This window comes from Eurosta solidaginis, chromosome 3, assembly GCF_040869045.1.
Source record: "Eurosta solidaginis isolate ZX-2024a chromosome 3, ASM4086904v1, whole genome shotgun sequence".
NCBI classification, from domain to species: Eukaryota; Metazoa; Arthropoda; class Insecta; order Diptera; family Tephritidae; genus Eurosta; species Eurosta solidaginis.
Genome location: NC_090321.1, coordinates 47765532 through 47784615, shown reverse-complemented (window position 1 = coordinate 47784615; position 19084 = coordinate 47765532). Strand labels below are relative to the sequence as shown.

The window sequence follows — 19084 nt, the reverse complement described above, 5'->3', positions numbered from 1 at the left end:
GTCCCGTCCGGCCAATTTGTAGGGAAAATCAAGAGGAGCACGACGCAAATTGGAAGAGAAGCTCGGCCTTAGATCTCTTCGGAGGTTATCGCGCCTTACATTTATTTTTTTTTTTTTTAAGAGTTATTGTGAAGTACTCTCAAAGTAGTTTAATAAATACCGTTTTGCATTATTGAATATTGGTGTTATTTACTCAATAGTTTAGCGATTGGAACGTTAGCAGAAGGTTTGGAATACGCGGAATTTCACTAAATTCGTTATAATATCATTCATCTGCGCCTATTCACCAACGGAGGAGAAGGACGTTGCGGTGAAAGATGCATTATATGTACGCTTAGAGCGTACATACGAGCGTGCCCCCGCCATAATATAAAAGTCGTACTCTTCGACTTCAACGGACTTCAAGGACTGAGACTGATCCAGACTTCGGCGCTGCACGAAACATGGTTGAATATAGCACGAGGTACATGCATACAAATATTCATTGCTGTCCTCCATCGAAATCGATCGAAATACACGCAATTAGAGCGACCACGTTGTGATAGACGGACGGCATGGCTCTAGTGTTTTAGATGTGCGCACAATTCTAGGACCTAACATCTACTCGGATCACTATGTCGTTGAAGACAAAATACGAAACAAAAAACACAAGCATAGCTAGACGTCGAAAGGCTGCATTCGCAACAGATCGCCAATAACTTGCAACTCGACTCTCACACCTGCTCACTGAGAGCTCAAGTCAACCAGACGGAATGCAGGAGCAGTGGGAGCATATCTCTAAAGCATTTCGTACCGCTGCCGAGGAAAAAACTGGTTTTCGGGGACCACGGAAAAATAACTGCTACGACGAAGAATGCCGCGAAAGAAAAGAGGCTGCCTACGTTAAAACAGAGCGTAACAAAAAGAGTATGTGAAAGCTAGCGCGAAGTGAAAGGGGAAGCGACACATCTTTACAGGAACAAAAAACCAGAAGCAGAAAGGCGTGACTTCGAGATACTTGATCTGCTAGCTGGCAGGAATAACGCTTAAAAATGCGGCGACAGACGGTATGTTTTAAGTCCGGGGCAAGCTCTTGTAAGAACGAAACCGGCGACCTTGATGTCCAGAGAGTACTTAGATTATGAGAGATGATAAACTCGAGCCCGCAATCGATGATGATGGACTTATTGTCTCCCCACCCGATTATTAAGAAGTCAAAAAAGAAAGATTAAAAAAACAACAAGGCTGCGGGAGCTGATGAATCGCCTGCGGAGCAATTCAAATTATTCAAATACGGCGACGAAGAGTTGGTTAGGTGCGTGCATCAATTTTTATGAAAAAAAAGGTCGGACGAGTGCATGCCCGACGATTGTAATGTTTGCCCAGTCGACAAGAAGGGAAATCGTGCAAACTACTCCAACTATCGCGTAATCAGCCTTCCTAGATTCGCATATACTTAAGGTCCTGTCAAGCGTATTGTGCGAAAGATTGAAGCATACCGTGAATCGGCTGATTGGACATTTTCAGTGCGGCTTCAGACCTGGTAAATCTACCATCGAACAAATTTCCACTATACGCCAAATCTTGGAGTAAAACTCGCGGAAAAAGAAGTGGCACGCATCACCGCTTCGTCGATTTTAAAGCCTACATCGACATCACCAAAAAGGGTTGCCTATATGCCGATATGTCTGAAAATGGTTTCCCCGAAAATCTTAGTCAGAGTTGAGACGGACTTCTCCGAGCTGTTCGAAACTGAACGAGGCTTCAGGTAGGGTGCCCCGCTATGACGCAATTTATTTTATTTCGTGCTGGAGAAAATTATACTAGTCGCAGAACTTAACTGCTCTGGGACAAAGTCTATAAGAGCGTGCAATTACTGGCTTATGCTGACGACATTGATATCATCGGCCTGAACACCTGCACCGTAAGTTCTGCTTAGTCGAAACTTGAAAAAAGAAACGGAAAAGGTGAGTTTGATGATGAATGAGACAAAAACGAAGTACCTTCTGTCACCAAGCAAAGAGTCAGCGCATTTGCGCCTTGGCAACCACGCTACTGTTGGCGGTCATCATTTCGAAATAGTAAAGGACTTCGATTAATTGGGAACCGACATTAACACAAACAACTACGTCAGTCTAGAAATCCAGCGAAGAATCACTGTTGCCAACAAATGCTACTTTGCGCTGAGTAGGAAATTGAAAAGTAAAGTCCGCTCTCGGCAAACGAAGATCATGGTCTACAAATCACTTATTGTAGCCGCCCTGCAATATTACCGTGACAACATCAAATGAGGCAGCTCTGGGAGTGTTCGAGAACGAAGTTATTACAAAGATGTATGGGCCTCATCGCGTTGGCGACGACGAGTCACGAATAAGATGTAATGATGAGCTATACTAGCTCTATGCAGACACCAATATAGTCCAGCGAAGTAAAACACAGCGACAATGCTGGCTAGGTCATTTTATGCGGAGGAAAGATGATGCTCCATCCAAAAAAGTTAACTTATCGAAAACCCGTCCATGGAAGCAGAGGTCCACACTACTCTGGAATGACCAGGTGGAAAACGATTTAAATTCCCTTGGTGTTGACACCAGTTAGCCCGATGGAGAATCGACTGGCGCGGTGGCGTGCTCCGCCTTTCACACCGAATGCCCTGGGTTCACACCCCGGCCAAAGAAACATCAACATTTTAGAAATAATGTTTTTCAATTAGAAGAAAATTTGTCGCCCCTCGGTAGTGTTTGGCAAGCACTCCGAGTGTATTTCTGCCATGAAAAGCTCTCAGTGAAAACTCATCTGCCTCGCAGATGCCGTTCGGAGTCGGCATAAAACAAGTAGGTCCCGTCCCGCCAATTTGTAAGAAAAATTAAAAAGGAGCACGACGCAAATTGGAAGAGAAGCTCGGCCTAAAATCTCTTCGGAGGTTATCGCGCCTTACATTTATTTATTTTATTTATTTCTGCCATGAAAAGCTTCTCACTGAAAACTCGTCTGCCCTGGAGATGCCGTACGGAGTCGGCGTAAAACATATAGGTCCCGTCACTTTTTCAATTATTCATGTAACGATTCCTCAGTTTTCTGGGAAATCAAATAAGTTAAAAACTAAAGCAATTATTCACTTACATTTTGATTAATCAAGCAGAAAATTAATCATTTTGATTAATCGCTTATAAATATAATCTGTTCAATTAAGTAAAAAATTTTTGTTAATCAGAAATTTCTAGTCTTTGCCTACATATAATTTTGTGTAATTCCCCTCAATAATCAACGGGTTGTTAAAAATATAAACAAAATAACACATACACACACATATGCATAAATATCAAATAGTATGAAGTAATCTGTCTGCTTTCTTACGTTTACAAGTCTCACGCGCTTACTTTTTGTACGCACATACCTTCACTGTAAATTACTACCCACGCGGTTTTATTTGGATATACTCGGCACGTTGTTTAATATTTAATTTATATAGTCCGCATTTATTTTCTTTAAATATGTTTTGTACGTTGCGCTGTTTAATCCACAACCCCACATTATTTATTTAAAAATTACTCATACGCCATGTACGCTCTTGTATGGTGACTCGTCTGTTACACAGGCACACACACATATTTACATGTAGATTTGAATTTATTTACCGGCACAATGCACGTTATGCTTTGTACGTGTTCAGGGTCTAATTAGCGGAAGTAGCAAAAAAAAAATTTTTTAAAATATATTTTAAATTTATTATTTTTATATTCTATGGGATAACTAATTGTACATAATTTATGCATTTTTTTTATTTAGAAGCTGCAGTGGGTAATATTGTTTTTAATACATTTGTAGAAGCTTTAAGATTGCTTAAATTAGCGGCAGAAGAACGTTTTCAATATTTCTCTTATGTATTGGCCCATCAAAAATCGTCATTACGCGTTTTGCTTCTTCTTTAAACCTTCATCAGGGATTCTACTCAATCATATCTAAAAAAAAATAATGTAAGGCGCGATAACCTCCGAACAGATTTTTAGGGCGAACTTCTCTTCTAATTTGCGTCGTGCTCCTTTTAACTTTTTCTACAAATTAGCGGGACTTATTAATGCCGACTCCGAACGGCATCTGCAAGGGAAATGAGTTTTTACTGAGAGCTTTTCATGGCAGAAATACACTCGGGAGTGCTTGCCCGCTTAGAAAAATTGTCTTCTAATTGATAAAACTTGTTTTTAAAATTTTGATGTTGCTTTGGCCGTGGTATGAACCCAGGATTTATCATCATACCACGGCGGCCGCCACAAATTTGCATTAACTAAAAGTGAATATCTGAGCCGAAGCCGAACCAAATGTTCGATCTATAAACGGCCATTTTCAAGGCTGAAACCTATGACTAATTTTACGTTAAAATAAAGGGACTTTTTTACAGAAACACTGTGAAAAATAAAATGATTGAAAACCAAAGAATACAAACTTAAAATCGTTTTACTTGCTCTAGTCAATTTTAATTTTTTAAGCAGAGAAATCATTTTTGTGGAAGATTTTACCACCTTGTAAAAAATCACGAAATGGTAGGTTAGGTTGAAATTGCCGGTCCGATCAACGATCAAACTGAAAAACTAGGACCTATGTTATAAAATAACTCCGCCCCCTTGACAAATACTAGAAGCTTTCTAGGACCTGTTCTACTTGCTGCTTCTAGACCTGATAGTTGTGCCACTTCTATTAGCTGGAGTCTTAGCCTGGCCAGCGCTGGGCACGTGCAGAAAAATTACTATCGTTTGCTCCTCCAACTCGCGCTTTCTACATCTGATATCACTTACAAGGTATATTTTAAAAGCATGTGACGCCAAAAGGCAGTCATGGGCCTACAGTTCGCTCTTTTCAATAATAAAAGAGTCGCTTTTTTAGTCTAAGGTTGTAAGACTTGCAGATGATCTCTGACACTCTGCAGCCCTGCTCTTGGCTACACGTCTCTCCTGCTTGTTCGATCATGTGCCTCACTCTCGCCTTGTTTTAATCGCGCTCAGTCTGATTGAGATGTCTGCAAGCTTCGAGGAATGTGCCCGTTTTTATTTTCATCTATTCCCGTATGCCCAGGAGCCCAATAATAGATGTATATGTCTCTCTATCCTGACTCTTTCCAGCAATTGCCTACACTCTTAACACACTTTTAGATGTTATGCTTTGAGAGATTTTTGCCATAATTGTCTATTGGCCGGTAATGTAATATAAAAATTACGCGACTGAAGTTAAAACTATTTCTCTCCAGTGCCCAACTATATAATAAAGATCTCTCCTTATACCTGTGAGCACGTCTCTAAATTTACTTTCACATACTTCTAGGCGCTTATAATATGAATTCGAGTTGAAAATTGGAGAAAGTGCAAGACATATGTATGTGAATTAGAGAAATTATAGAAAAGTGTTGCATATTTTTAAGCGAAAGTTTTCTATTTTTATACTCAGCTGAGCAGAGCTCACAGTTAGTAAAACTTTGGACAATGGGCGTGGCACCGCTCACTTTTAAAAAAAGGTAATTTTAAAGTCTTCAAACTGTAATTTGGCAGTCGTTGAAGATATTATGATGAAATATGTGTTCTAAATAAAAATTTGCAACTTTGGATGACGAACACGCCCACTTTTAAAAAAAAATTTTTTTAAGTCAAATTTTAACAAAAAATTGAATATCTTTACTAGGGCGGGTCGATTTAAAAATCGCTCATTGCTCTGTGAAAATCGTATTCTAGGGATCAAAATAAGAAACTTTGCCGAAGGAACCATACCTCTAAAACGAATTCTGATGTCCCCCCCCCCCCCCCCCCCCTTTGGGTCGAACTTTTGGGTAGGGGCAATTTCAATTCTACCTGCTGTGTCTTGTGGTGGCTTTAAAAAAACAACACAAGCAATTTTACGATCTGCAATTGTGTCACAGTGATACCTTCATTTTTTAAAACGGTTGAATAAAAAACCCGCACAACTATGTTTACGACATGCAAATTCATCCCAATGATGCCTTGGTTTTAAAAGGGGATTGTAAAAACGCTAATTTCTAATATTTTTTTTTAATTTCTTTTCTATTACTAAGTTAAATTCATTTTTTCATTTACATATGTTCTGACTAAATAAATTTCTAAAGAGAAAAACAAACTCCAAAACGAAGAACATAGGCATTTCAAAGTGGGATTTTTCAAAATTTGCCCCTACGACCCAAAGGGGGGGGGGGGGGGGGGGGGGGGGGATCAGAATTTGTTTTAGAGGTATGGTTCCTTCGGCAAAGTTTCTTATTTTGATCCCTAGAATATGATTTTCACAAAGCAATGGGCGATTTTTTTGCCTCCCCACAAATCGACCCGGCCTAATCTTTACAGTATATAAGTAAATTATGTCAACATTCAACTCCAACATTTGTCTCCAAAGCTCTCAGCGGAGTATGTAATGTTTGATATCTTTTGTACAAAGTTAAATTTCCTAATTTTCTATCGACGTCCAAAGTGCCAATTTGTTCGAAAAAAAGCGTAGTTAAAATGTTGTAAGCACAAACTTCTCCATAAATTTTGCTACTTTTCCGGTGTTCACAAAAGATTTTAAATTGATTTGGAATTCTTATTGTACGTTCAATTCATTTGTTCAAGGCTACTATACTAAACATCCAAAAAATTTATCGACATGTGAAAATCGGAACAGCTTCTCAAATCAAATTCGAAAAAATTTCCAGTTTTTTTTAATGCAACTTGACATTAAAAAGCAAAACTATGATATTTGGAAAATTCATATTTGTTGACCGATTACGTTCATATTTGAAATAAAATGGTTAAAACAGCAATTATTTAAAAATACACAACAACTTAAATTAAAGACCCCCACCTACACAACAAAACGATATGTAATTTTAATTCGCACTCACTGATTTGTTTATGTTTCCTATTCTATCTTTTCCTGCATGTAGACTTCTTAGGGTTTGTGCGTTGTATGTGTCACATTTTCCTCTTTTTCCTACTTACAATTATTGCCGGCAATCGCAAATTAGCTAAGCACAAGTTTTCTAAAGACACACTCGCACATATCTAGTATCGATGAAATATTTCTGTTATGTTTCTTTCTAATATTTACACTATCAAGTACTTAATAGCAAACGATTTCGCCGGTCAAACTAAAATTTTAACATTTCGTGATATTCTTGAATTAGTAACGTCTACAACACATCAGCATTCCCATCACAGTTGGGCACATTTTACTTAAATTTTTATTTTCACTAGAAATAGCGAACATTTTACGTTAACACTAAAGTTTCATTCAAATCAAAAGTGTTTAGCTTTAATAAACTATGCCCAATCAAGGCAAGAATCTCACACAGTACTTCATCAAGAAATGGACTGGAATGCAAATATGCATTGGAGGGGGATAGAAGATATAAGAAAAACGCCAATGAGTTGGCGAAGGAGGGTGTAGCACTCGATGAATCGACGGTAGACGTCCTAATCTGTTAGAAATCAAAATCTGGGAGAAATCAAAAGGAGACAGGAATTGCATATGATTGAACAAGCACGAAGACGTGGACAAAAGCGCGAGGCTGCAAAATTTCTAAGTTCATGTCACAAAGTTGCTCATATCTCTAAGGAGAGAAGACTTACATATGGCTTACGATGGGCATAATAACTGAACACTGCTTTCTGGCGACACATGCTTATAAGTTAGGCCTCGTCTGTGGCAACAGAAGGTGAAAGCTGCAGGAGGAAACGGTTGAGAACGATCTGTGTTCGTGTCCTGCACTCGCGAGCTCAAAGCTCTAGCTACTAGGGCGGCAGAAGTGCCAGATATCGAGGCATCAATTAAGCTAGGTCCTAGGTCAAGTATTTGTCAAGAGGACGGAGTTATTCTATAACTTAAGTCCTGGTAACTAATTGTGGTTTTTACGTTTAGTCGTCAAAACGAATGCTGGTGAAACTATGGACACATTCAATCTATGTGACGTCTTTATTTACCAACCAGCTCAACCTAACCTATGCTATGCCGAAGTATGATGATCAATATTTACCCGACTTTGCACTAATCGAAAACTAGTGATCAGTGATCATAAACGTTCTTTTTCCACACTTTTTTTTTTAAAGTTTCCAATTTTTTAAACTTTTTTTTTCGTTGTTTCTCATTTCGTACTCATGTCCCGGAACGTGTGTACCATGATTTATTATTAATTAAAATTAAATTAATATTCAGGTGTTCTCATCCCGTTGACGTTTTCCCTTATTTTGACAAGTTCGGCATGCATAATTTAGAGGGTTGTCTATCATACATAACTGCCTTTGAATTTTACTACGATCGGAGTAGATTTCACTATACGTTTAGAAATATAATAACTATGTAAGCCGATTATAGACAAAATTTTGTAGAAAACTTGATTTTTTGAGGAAATTTGTAGGAAAAATTTAGTACTTTTGTAGTATGTACAAGTAAATACTGGCAAATAGAGCTGCCGAAAAAGTGAGGTTATGTTGTTGACATCACCTTTATTATTTCATCATAGTTTGTACTATATTTCTATATTTTTTAACACGCTTATATTTGCTTCCCTTGAATATTTAAATTTTTTACAAAAAAAAAATAAATAAAATGTTACGTATACGCACCGGTAGCCGTATTTCGAGGTGGTACGGATATGCTTGCGTGTAATAGTTTGCTTTTTAATAAAGCTACGCGCTTATTTAAATGTAGTTCTTTACATGTTTCCATAACAAAAAAAAGTGAAAACCCGCTACGCACAATGATAGTCTTCCTTATTATCTATGTCCCATTTATTCATGAAAAATTTGAAGCGAATTTTTAGTGCATAAAAGGCACTTGAATGCACGTATAATTAAATGATTGCTTTTTAATGCATTTTCTTAATCCACCCATTTTTTGTTTAACGATGGATGTCACAGTTCAATGAACGCATTTACCTACGTCATCGCCATGTGGCTCATACGCCACTCACAGGGAAGAAGAATACTCGAGAGTAGCGCAGATCGCGCACTAAACTAACAGCTGAAACAGCCTTTATGCAATTTATTTGAATAGCTTGTGAATAAAAAGTTTGCAAGCTTTTGGATAAATAGACCTTAATTTTTTTCAACAAATTTTCGCTAAGCCGAGAAGAATTTTAAAATGATAATATTGTAACGAATTTACTGCAATTCCCCTTATTTGCAATCTTCGCTAACGTCCGTATCGCTCAACTGTTGAATAAATAACTCCAATATTGAATAATGGAAAAATGGCCTTTATTAAACTTCACAATAACACTTATACTTTGCAACTAGCTTGCTTAATAACCAAACTGACTGATAGCTTAAATGAAACTGATCTATTGCCCGACAGATAGCGTGCTTAACTGAAACTGCTCCTAGCGCCTCAACCGCTGGTGCTTTTATACTCTGTGATTTCCTCGTGGCATCTTCTAGGCGCTTCCAGAATTTACTTAGTTACCGCCATATAATTATAACTACAGATACACGTATATAGCTTCTCATATGCGTGTATTTGTGAGCGACACTTCAAAAATTACAATTGCATACTTTTGGGAGCATCTCAGATAAGATATCTGCATGTGTTTGTGCATCTCTTCTCTGCTGCGTGTACGTACATATGTGTAGACATAATGATTTATTCGTTTACGTACATACAAGTGTAGTAGCTTGCTTCATTGTTGTTGTGGCTTTATTTACTTAGTATCAGATTAGTGATGGGAGTATCACTTAGTGTCACTAATATTCGTCAGAATATTAACAATTACAATAAATTTTTTTATACGATATAATTGTTTTTTCTTTATATCAAAGCAGAACTGTTAAGTTTGAATTAGCATTAGTAATCAATTAATTAAATGCATATTTTAATGGCCAATGATTATTTCAATTGTTTTCCGAAAAGAAGCAATTATTAATTGATTACCATTAGAAAATAATCAAAAAAAAAATTGTGATTTTTTCCAATTGAAAAAAATCAATAATCAAAAGTAATCAAAAAATATTGGCAAATAATCATTAAATAGCTTTTAAAGGAAATAATCAATTGAACGGGTAATCATTACCATTAGTAATCATTATTTAAGAGGTCTGTATCAAAGAATCTTACTCGAATTTTGTATTTGAGTTGCGATGTTACGCTATGACATATACAGTGCAAAAATAAGTCGCATTGGATTATATGAGCGTGAGTGCAAATGTTTTGACAATAATTGGATTTGATTGCTTACATACGTTGACATGGAAAGTGAAAGTAACAGCGTTAAACAAATACTTCATTAATTGATATATGTATACTAGACTATTGATTGTTGATTATTAATTTTTTGATTGTTTTAATTATTTGATTATCTCTTCTTCATTATTTAATTAGTTCTAATTTTTTAATGCACTAAATCTTTTAATTGCTTTAGTTTTAAATTTTCATTGAATTTACTTGTTTAATTGTTTTTTTTTTTTATAACATTGTAACGATTTTTGGGAACTTCCTGATAATTATGCACTTTCTGCTAACGTTCGAATCGTTGAACTGTCGAATAAATAACTTCACAACTACAATTATACTCCACTAATAGCGTGTTTAAATCAAACTGATTCGTGATCGCTTGCCTCGCGCTGCTTTTATACTCTCAGTTATCCTCGTTCACCTATTTCTCCTAAGGTCTAGACTTTTCACGAACATGCCTTCAGGAACAGTTGTATCTCATACTTGGTTATTTAGCTATGTATATATATGTATAACTGTAGTTTTATGTTTTTCTTCTAGCTGTATGCGTGTGTATGTGTGAGTAACAGCTTCTGCTCTTAGTTGATGATAACTTGATGTGTGATTGTTTCTCTTTCTTCTTCGCTCTTATCTGCTGACTACATATGTGTATGTGAAATAATCTCTTCGCATCGTGCTGCTTGTTATGTGTGTGGAATATTTTTCGTTGCCTTGTACATAAGTGTGGCTGATTGCTTTAATGTGTACATGTACATAAGTGGCTGCTTGCTTTTTTTTGTTGTTGTGATTATTTACTAACAGCATAGTGATGTTAGAAATGCTAATATTCGCCACAATATGATTTTTTAAATTACTAGATGTTTTTAGTTGTTTACTTTTTTACTTTATTAATTGTTTTCAGTTACTTGATTATTGTTAGTTGCTTAGTGATTATTAAGTTTTTGATTGTTTTAATTATTTGATTATCTTTTCCTAATTCTTTCATTATTTTATTTCAAGTTATTTGTTTGTTTTAGTTCTTTAATTATTTTGACTATGTGGATCCATTGTTTTTAGATTGATTACCTTTAGTTGTGTCATGATTATGCCTTTTTTTTATTATTTTAATTATTTTACTATATCTGCGATTATTTGTAATATAATATAATTTTCAATCATTTATTCATTTTGAATTGTTCATAATTTTTTCATCGATTTTAATTTATACAAATTTTTCGTGTTTTTGTTGGCTTTAACTTTTTTATTATTTTTAAATACTTGATTTCATTATTTGATTTTTTCATTTGAGTCTTTTTTAAAAAAAAAATTTTTTTACGTCTACAGTGGCGAAAGCAAAAATAACAGTGGTAATTTTTACCAAATTTTGTCAATTCAATTCTCTTCTTTTTATTTTCGATAATTTAAGGGAAAAAAGCTATGAATTTTAGATCTCAAACTGTGCCAACCAATCTCAAAATCGTTTTCGAAAAGAATCGGAATAAAAAATAGTCAACTAATTAAAATAAAACAATTCAAAATAATCAAAAAATGTATTAAATTATTTTTAATTAATTAATTGATTGAATAATTTTGGAAACTAATTAATTAGCAATCAATGCAGCCAGTGAGCTTTAATCCTTACTTAACTAAACTGATTCAAGCCAATGTAGTTGATTGATTTCAAAATGTCCGATTTTCTTTCAAATTATATAAAAGTTTCAATGCGCCCAAAACTGCATAAGCTACTTAATTATTAAAGACTAACATATGCACATATGTAGATAGTATGTACATATGTATGTACATTAGACTGGATCGATATATTAATCGATATCGCGCCATCGATTTTTCGATAGGATTTGGGCTCAGGAAAAAAGTTCCACTACGCATACCCAAAGCAATAATTTTCGAGCCTGCGAAATTTCGTTTTTTTTTTACTTTTTTCGACTTTGATTTTTAAGGTTTTTTTCATGACCTCCTAAAAAACTTTCATTTGATAATTTTCGAGCCTGCGAAATTTCATTAAAAAATTATTATTATTTTTTTTTTTTCAAAAACTTGACAGGGTATACAAATGAAAATTTTTTTAGTAGGCCATGAAAAAACCTTAAAAATCAAAGTCGAAAAGGAGTAAAAAAAATTAAATTTCGCAGGCTCGAAAATTATTTTTTTGGGTATGCGTAGTGGAACTTTTCGTGAGCCCAAATCCTATCGTAAAATCGATGGCGCGATATCGGTTAACATTCAACCATACAAATCGACCCACCCTAATATACATTATATATCAACTAGGTATTGATGCCATGAAGGTTTCTTTTGTTACATTGTGACAAGGACAAGGAGAAGGGCAATCGAAAACTTGATTGCTTTAAATAATAAATTATGCGCCACATTGTTGGTCAAATAAAAGTTGAAGCAAATACGATTTGAAGGGCATGCGAACAATTTTAATAAGTAACGCAATTAGGAGGAGTGTTGTTGTATGTCGGAGGTTAAAGAAATCAAAGTTTCAATTGGAAAAGTTTAAACTGAGTGAACATTTGAAGTCAACTTTAATTTTAAGGTGCTGTTATTATTATTTCATTTAATTATTTGGTAAAATTCAAACAACGTGACGTCATTCATACATTAAAACACAATAAGGGCAATCTTCGCTTAATAATACAAATAGACATCATTGGTTAATTCTATAAATAGAACAAAGTAAAGAAGTACTTAAAATTAACCGCCAACAACAAAAGGTATAGCTTTGGTAAAAGCTAACATACAAAGTTTTTCTGTCCAAAGAATGAATCTATGCAACGAAGGCAATTGCGAAAAGTTGCACAACAACAAAGGCATGGCTTTGGCTGAATGTGTTTGTCAACAAATCAATTATCGTAGGAGTGCAGGTTCGATTCTCACTACCGGTAGAAAAGGCTTTGAAAGATTGACAAGGTATAATCAAAACAGCTTTCGCCTTGTCCATCCTGATGTCACTTTGTATAAATTTTTCCCAAATTATGTAATTAAAGAAAAGTGGTTAAAGTTAAAATTTAATGAATTAATTATATATTTTACGAGCCGAACCCGTGCGCATATTGCGCAACCAATCTAAAAGTCTCTTATCAAATATCAACAGAAATCAGCTTTTCTATCAATCAATTTCCGCTGCCATCTGGCTTATGAGAGCAACTGCCGGTAATGCAGTGCAACTATTCACAATAGTGACAGTACAAATAATTTTCTTTATGTGCTCACAATCGTTTATTTTTAACAAATTATTTTAATAAAATATAGCTAAACAAAAGCACTACGACCAAAATTGCCCAAAGCTCGCTAATAGCCCGAATCTCCGTCTTTACAACCAAAACTTTATTTATAGATTTGGATTCCAAATAAGAGCGAAAACGGGACCCGTACATAAAAACAGCAATTAGAAATAATATATATGATTTTATTTATTTTCTTCAAGTTTTTTTTAAGTTCTCTTTTTCCCAAACAAACATCTCTATTTCATTGTTTTAACGGAAGCTGTGTTTTATTTGTATTTTCATTCATATTTCTATAGTACAACTATTGTTGTAATTTGTTTATACTAAAAGCACGTACGAGAAATTCGACACACGTATTTTTGCACATAAAAAAGAAAAAAACAATATTTCAACGTCAAAATATGTTATTAAGGTTTGCAGAGCTAAAGCACAAAAAAATAAATCGATAACACGTGCTGCACTAAGACTTCAAAATACCTCTGACCTAAAAAGCGGAAACATGGCAGGGCATATGAAAGTATTAAGAAAATTCATAAGAAATGCCGTATTGCACCTACGTGATCCATATACGGACCCTGATTCAGTGGTCTGGTTGACGCATGGATCGAAATTTGGTGACGGAAAAGGGGAGCTGGCATCGATGGCCCCAACTTCCAGAAATCGATATGAATGGGACGCTAACCCACTATTTTTCGGAAAAAAATGCATGCAGAAGAAGTTTGCGGTAGAGAATGTCTACCAAAAGGCTTATCCCCGATAAAGATCCTTATTATGTCCGGCATGCAGCCAGCCTTACGTCCCTTGCAGTCTTACACAATTTTTTCTAAGATATGATGAATGCATTGTAGTCCTAAATAATCTGGAAGCCAAAAAAAATTTGGTTTTGTTAGGATGCGTTTCCGGGTATCTGATGCATGTAGGTACTTAACAGGCAGACTACCTAAGAAAGTAGGGCTCTTTAGCAGCATTCTTTGGTCCCATCTGTGAACTCACAACGGCACACACTAGGGAAACCATTCACTGAGTACTATACGGGATACTGTAGTGTAGGATATCACCTACGTAAGTTAAATCTATCTGATACCGAAATCTGTCGCTTTTGTGAAATAGAGGATGAAACGCCTGTTCACATTCTCTGCGGAGCCGTCGATCTGGCAAGGCAAAGAATCTATCTGCCATCTAGTTGAAGTGAGCAAAAAGACTGAAGAGATACTTAAATACATTAAAAGTGCACATACAGTAATAGACTGAAAGGTCAAGCACAAAAGGTCTAAATAAAGGTCCAGATACATCGAGGGTTAATAATCATAATAATAATGAAGCACTGGCCTTTGTACCGAAATGCCGAAAGAATGAGAAGAGCAGTAATAATTGCAGCAAGCAGATTGCAAAGAAAATGTCACTAAAATTCTCTGCAAGTCCCCAATCAATGGACAACAGCTCCGATATACAGCAGCGAACACAAAAATAGCAGTGGCAATTTTTATCGAATTTCGTCAATTAAATTCTTCTTTTTTTATTTTCGATAATTTAACAAAAAACTTCTACTATGAATTTTGTAGCTGAAACTATGCAAAATAATGTCCAAACGGTTTTCGAAAAAGAACTCGATAGTCTTACGAAAATTTCGAACTTTTATTTGAACAAGTTCTACATAGGTTTCTCAAAATTAGCATTTATTTTTGAAATTTTTTTCCGAAGGGTTTTTTGGAATTTCTTCTTTGTATGGAGGAAAATCGTAAACATCTCCAGTATTTCAACTGATTGCCGAGATTGTCACCTATTCGAAATTATAAAAAAATGTTGTATTGCAATAAGGCTAACAAAGGTAGGTTCTATACACAGGATTTTAGTTAAAATATTTTAAAGCTACCTCCTCTTCAAAAGTTAATATAAAACTATATAAAATGAGACAAATTTGAATAACGTTGTGCATGCTCGGGCGCCAAGTAAACAATTTTTAACTATTTAACCAGGCAGGTGTTGAAACTCCATATATCTTTTAGTTAAGTTTGAAAAAGAAACGCATAGTTACAACATGCGTGCATCTAAAAGAGTACAATAAATTTGTGCTGATTCAAAGTAAATAAACCAAAGGAAATACTAAACAGAAAAATAAAACAAAATACTCCGACAAAATGAATCTCAAAATTAAAATTGTTTTTGAGTGAATACAACGAAAATTTTTTTTTTGTTGCCGTACATATCATAAAGTGAAAGCATTTTAATTTGCTTTCTTGTGTGAACCACCTTTGAGCAAAATCAGTCATTTGCGCGCGTTTTGCACCACAAATTTCGAAAACTCATCACCGCACGTGAACATGAATTTCCTATCACCCGACGACATTTTTAGTGGTGTACGCCGAAAGAGTCTTTGCAATGGCTCATTATTACAGTTGACTAGCAATAAAAATAGCAATCATCACAATTCCGGCGACAATAATAGTCTCAATGTGTCGCCAAGCAAAGGTCAAAGTAAAAAGGAGCGACGACGTGGCAGCTTCAATGAGGCTACAAGTCATACCAATGGTGGGAGTAATGCTGCCAATGGCACGGGTGGTGTGCGACGCGCATCGTTGGTATCAAGGTACAACATGCATACATACAAACGTTCATTTTTAGATAATTCTGTGTAGGAATTTATTGATTAAGAAGTTACACATTTTTTCGGTGATATATGTAATTATGAAAATTGGCTATTATTCGTGTAACTGTGATTTTGTCACAGCGACTTAAATCGCAGTGAAAGCTTCGTATGAATCGGCGTAAGTGACTGACTATGTTAATATGTGGTTCGCAATCACAGACCCACTCGCTGCTCTTGTCATGGGAAGAATTAACTGCGACTATATGAACTAGCGCACCCCAGCGCATTTGTGTTGCAAGTAAATGGTTGCCATAGCAGTCACTGCTACTGCCGACTATATAAAAGCCCTCGCATGAAGCTTACGGCGAAATTTACTGTTAGGCAGCACAAATCATGGATTGATATAAATAGCAGTTAATGACGGCGTACGAGCTGCAGATATTGTCACAGTCAGTAAATCACGCTGATTTGTTTGAAGCTGTCGCTGGGATTTTCTGTGATATTTCAGTCGCTGTGAGAAAACCACAGATTGTGTCCGTGATTGCGTTTATTTTTCGGCACAATTGTGAAGTGCAATTTAGATGAAATTGGTCACAGCGACTGAAAAATCACAGCAACAAATCAGGGTTTCCAAAATTGCAATCTGTTTATTTTACTAAAAAGCCAATATTTTTTGTAAATAATATATGATGATGTTAAAAGCACACGCTGTAACCTATTTCCAGCTCTTTCTATATTTTAAATCACTTTGATTTACCATAGCTTAAATTGAGCATTTATTCATTGAAAATTCTCTCTTATTTCCTCACAGGTGGTTCAAGCACATTTCCGATGCCGCCGAACAGTACAAACCACGCTCGAAGAACGCCAACCATGAGCCCGTCGACGATCCAGCAATCGCCACCCTACCGCATTCCAATACAAAGGAGTCGCTTGAACTCACACCAGAACGACCGACACCCGCTTCGGCCACAGCTACCGTTACAACAACACCATTGGCACCTATGATGCCCATCGCTACAGCGACATCGGTCAATGTCAACAACAACAATAATAACAATGAGCATCATAATGTACAGTTACGTAATCGAGAAAGCACACCAACCGCAGGTAGCGGCGAACACAAAATGCGTCTCAGTCACAATGAGCTCTCACCGTCGATTGGCTCTTCAACAGCCGCCTTATCATCCGCCTCTACAGCATCGCTAAATTCGACATCTGCGGTTAACCGCACAATGTCGACGCGCAGTTGCGGTGAGCCGAACAACAATAACGATGGCTATGAGAATGCTAGTGTTACACTTCGTCACACACAGTCGGCGCGTCAAGCGTCTAATGGTCATAGCGCTAGTGGTGTCGGTGCAGATGAATTTGGCTCGAATGTTAGCAGCGCCGGTATGGGTAGCGGTTCAAAGCGTGATAGCGCCAGCATTGTGTACTCAAATAATTCGAATAATACGCGTACGTTGATGCAATCGTCGCCACCTTTGGTCGAACCCACCGCTATACAAATCAGCATTAGTCCTGCGCATACCGCTGAACCGGTACTCACACCAGCCGAACGTTTGCGTCGCCTGGACGCCTCTATACGTGAGGGTTTGTTAGAAAAACAGAAAATCATTTGTGATATGTTCCGTCTGCCGGTGGAGCACTTCCATGAGATTGTCGACATTGCGGCAATGCCGGAAGCGCCCAAAGACAGCGCCGATATTGCATTGGCTGCTTATGCACAAGTGCAATCGTTAACCGAGGTACTCAATGACTATATGCATGTGACACATGAACAAGAAATATCTGCTGTGTCGACGGCTGTTTGTGATCAATGTCATGAAAAGCAGCAGCAACAACAACAGCAGCAACACCAACACAGCCACGGTGCGCTAACACCGCTTACTGGCGCCTCGTCGAATTCATCGTCTACATCAACAATGAACTCGAGTGGCTCGTCGACTACAACACAAATTGCAACCAATGCAAGCAATGAGCCAGCAGCAGATATACCACCACCCTTGCCACCGCCGAATAGACAGGTCGCACAACAGCAAACACCACCCACCGCCAAAACGCCAACAAGCACGCGCACTGTACTACAAAATGCTTTATTAGATGCGGATATACACGAAGACGATGATGGCTATTGCGAAATTGATGAGTTGCGTTTACCCGCATTACCTCCGGCGCTTGCATCGAAAGCGGCAGCAGCATCAAAAACCTCATCGCCACCACCTCCTTTACCACCACCAGCGGGTAGCATGAAAGCACCACCGCTGCCACCACCACCAGCATCAGCTGCTACAAACCATCAACAACAGAAGCAGACGCAACGGCAGGAAGAGAAAAATGATACAAAGGTAGAGACCACCAGCACTACACAACCAGCGGAAGACACTACAAGTACTGTGGTACAAGCGAGCATATCCGAATTGGTGAAGCGTCAAAGCACAATAAGCGCAGATAGCATTCCTGAAGAATCGGCCGATGAGGTAACGCAAGCGCTGAATGATGATAAAATAAGCGAAGGTAAAGTAATGAGCGATCCGAAAGAAGATGTGCCTAGTAAGGATGAAGCTGCGTATATTAAAGGTCACAATGTTGAACACACACAAAAGGGCTTCGAGGTGGAGCTGGAAAAGTTGGAAGTGAATGAGCAGCCAGCAAGCGATGTGGGGAAGAAAGAGTCGGAAGAGAACAAAGGATCAGAGCCTGCCACGAACGCAAACACAGCAATAGCAGCAACTGATTTATCAGAGTTGGTCGCAAAAGCGGCAAGCAACGCGGAGCCACAAAACGAGCAGAGCGTATCTAAAATAACGGAAGAAGCCGTAGAAACGTCAACAGCCGTGAATGTTACAACAATGAGCGATAAAATAGATACAACAGCAAAGTCAACAGTGGCAGCAACGACAACTAGCGCTGATGATGACAATGAAGATGATGAACACATGGACGTTAATGATGCCTATGAAGCTTTGGTATGATATGATAAACTTTCTTTAAAAATATTATTTTATGAGCCGGACCCGTGCGCATCTTGCGCAACCAATATAAAAAGTATCTTATCAAACATCAACAGAAATCAGCTGTT

At 37.1% G+C, this 19084-nt stretch overlaps 2 protein-coding genes across 8 annotated transcripts in view; one reads left to right on the top strand and one right to left on the bottom strand.

Annotated features, from left to right (window-relative positions):
• The window catches only part of Oseg6 (intraflagellar transport protein Oseg6), a 135132-nt gene that overhangs the window by 90537 nt on the left and 25511 nt on the right, over positions 1-19084 (bottom strand). The window lies entirely within an intron of this gene.
• The window catches only part of RhoGEF2 (Rho guanine nucleotide exchange factor 2), a 582225-nt gene that overhangs the window by 559382 nt on the left and 3759 nt on the right, over positions 1-19084 (top strand). For all 6 annotated transcript variants that reach the window (XM_067771577.1, XM_067771576.1, XM_067771579.1 and 3 more), the window contains one exon: positions 16811-18971. In XM_067771577.1, coding sequence (XP_067627678.1) covers positions 16811-18971 — 2161 coding nt within the window. The remainder of the gene's footprint in view (positions 1-16810; positions 18972-19084) is intronic.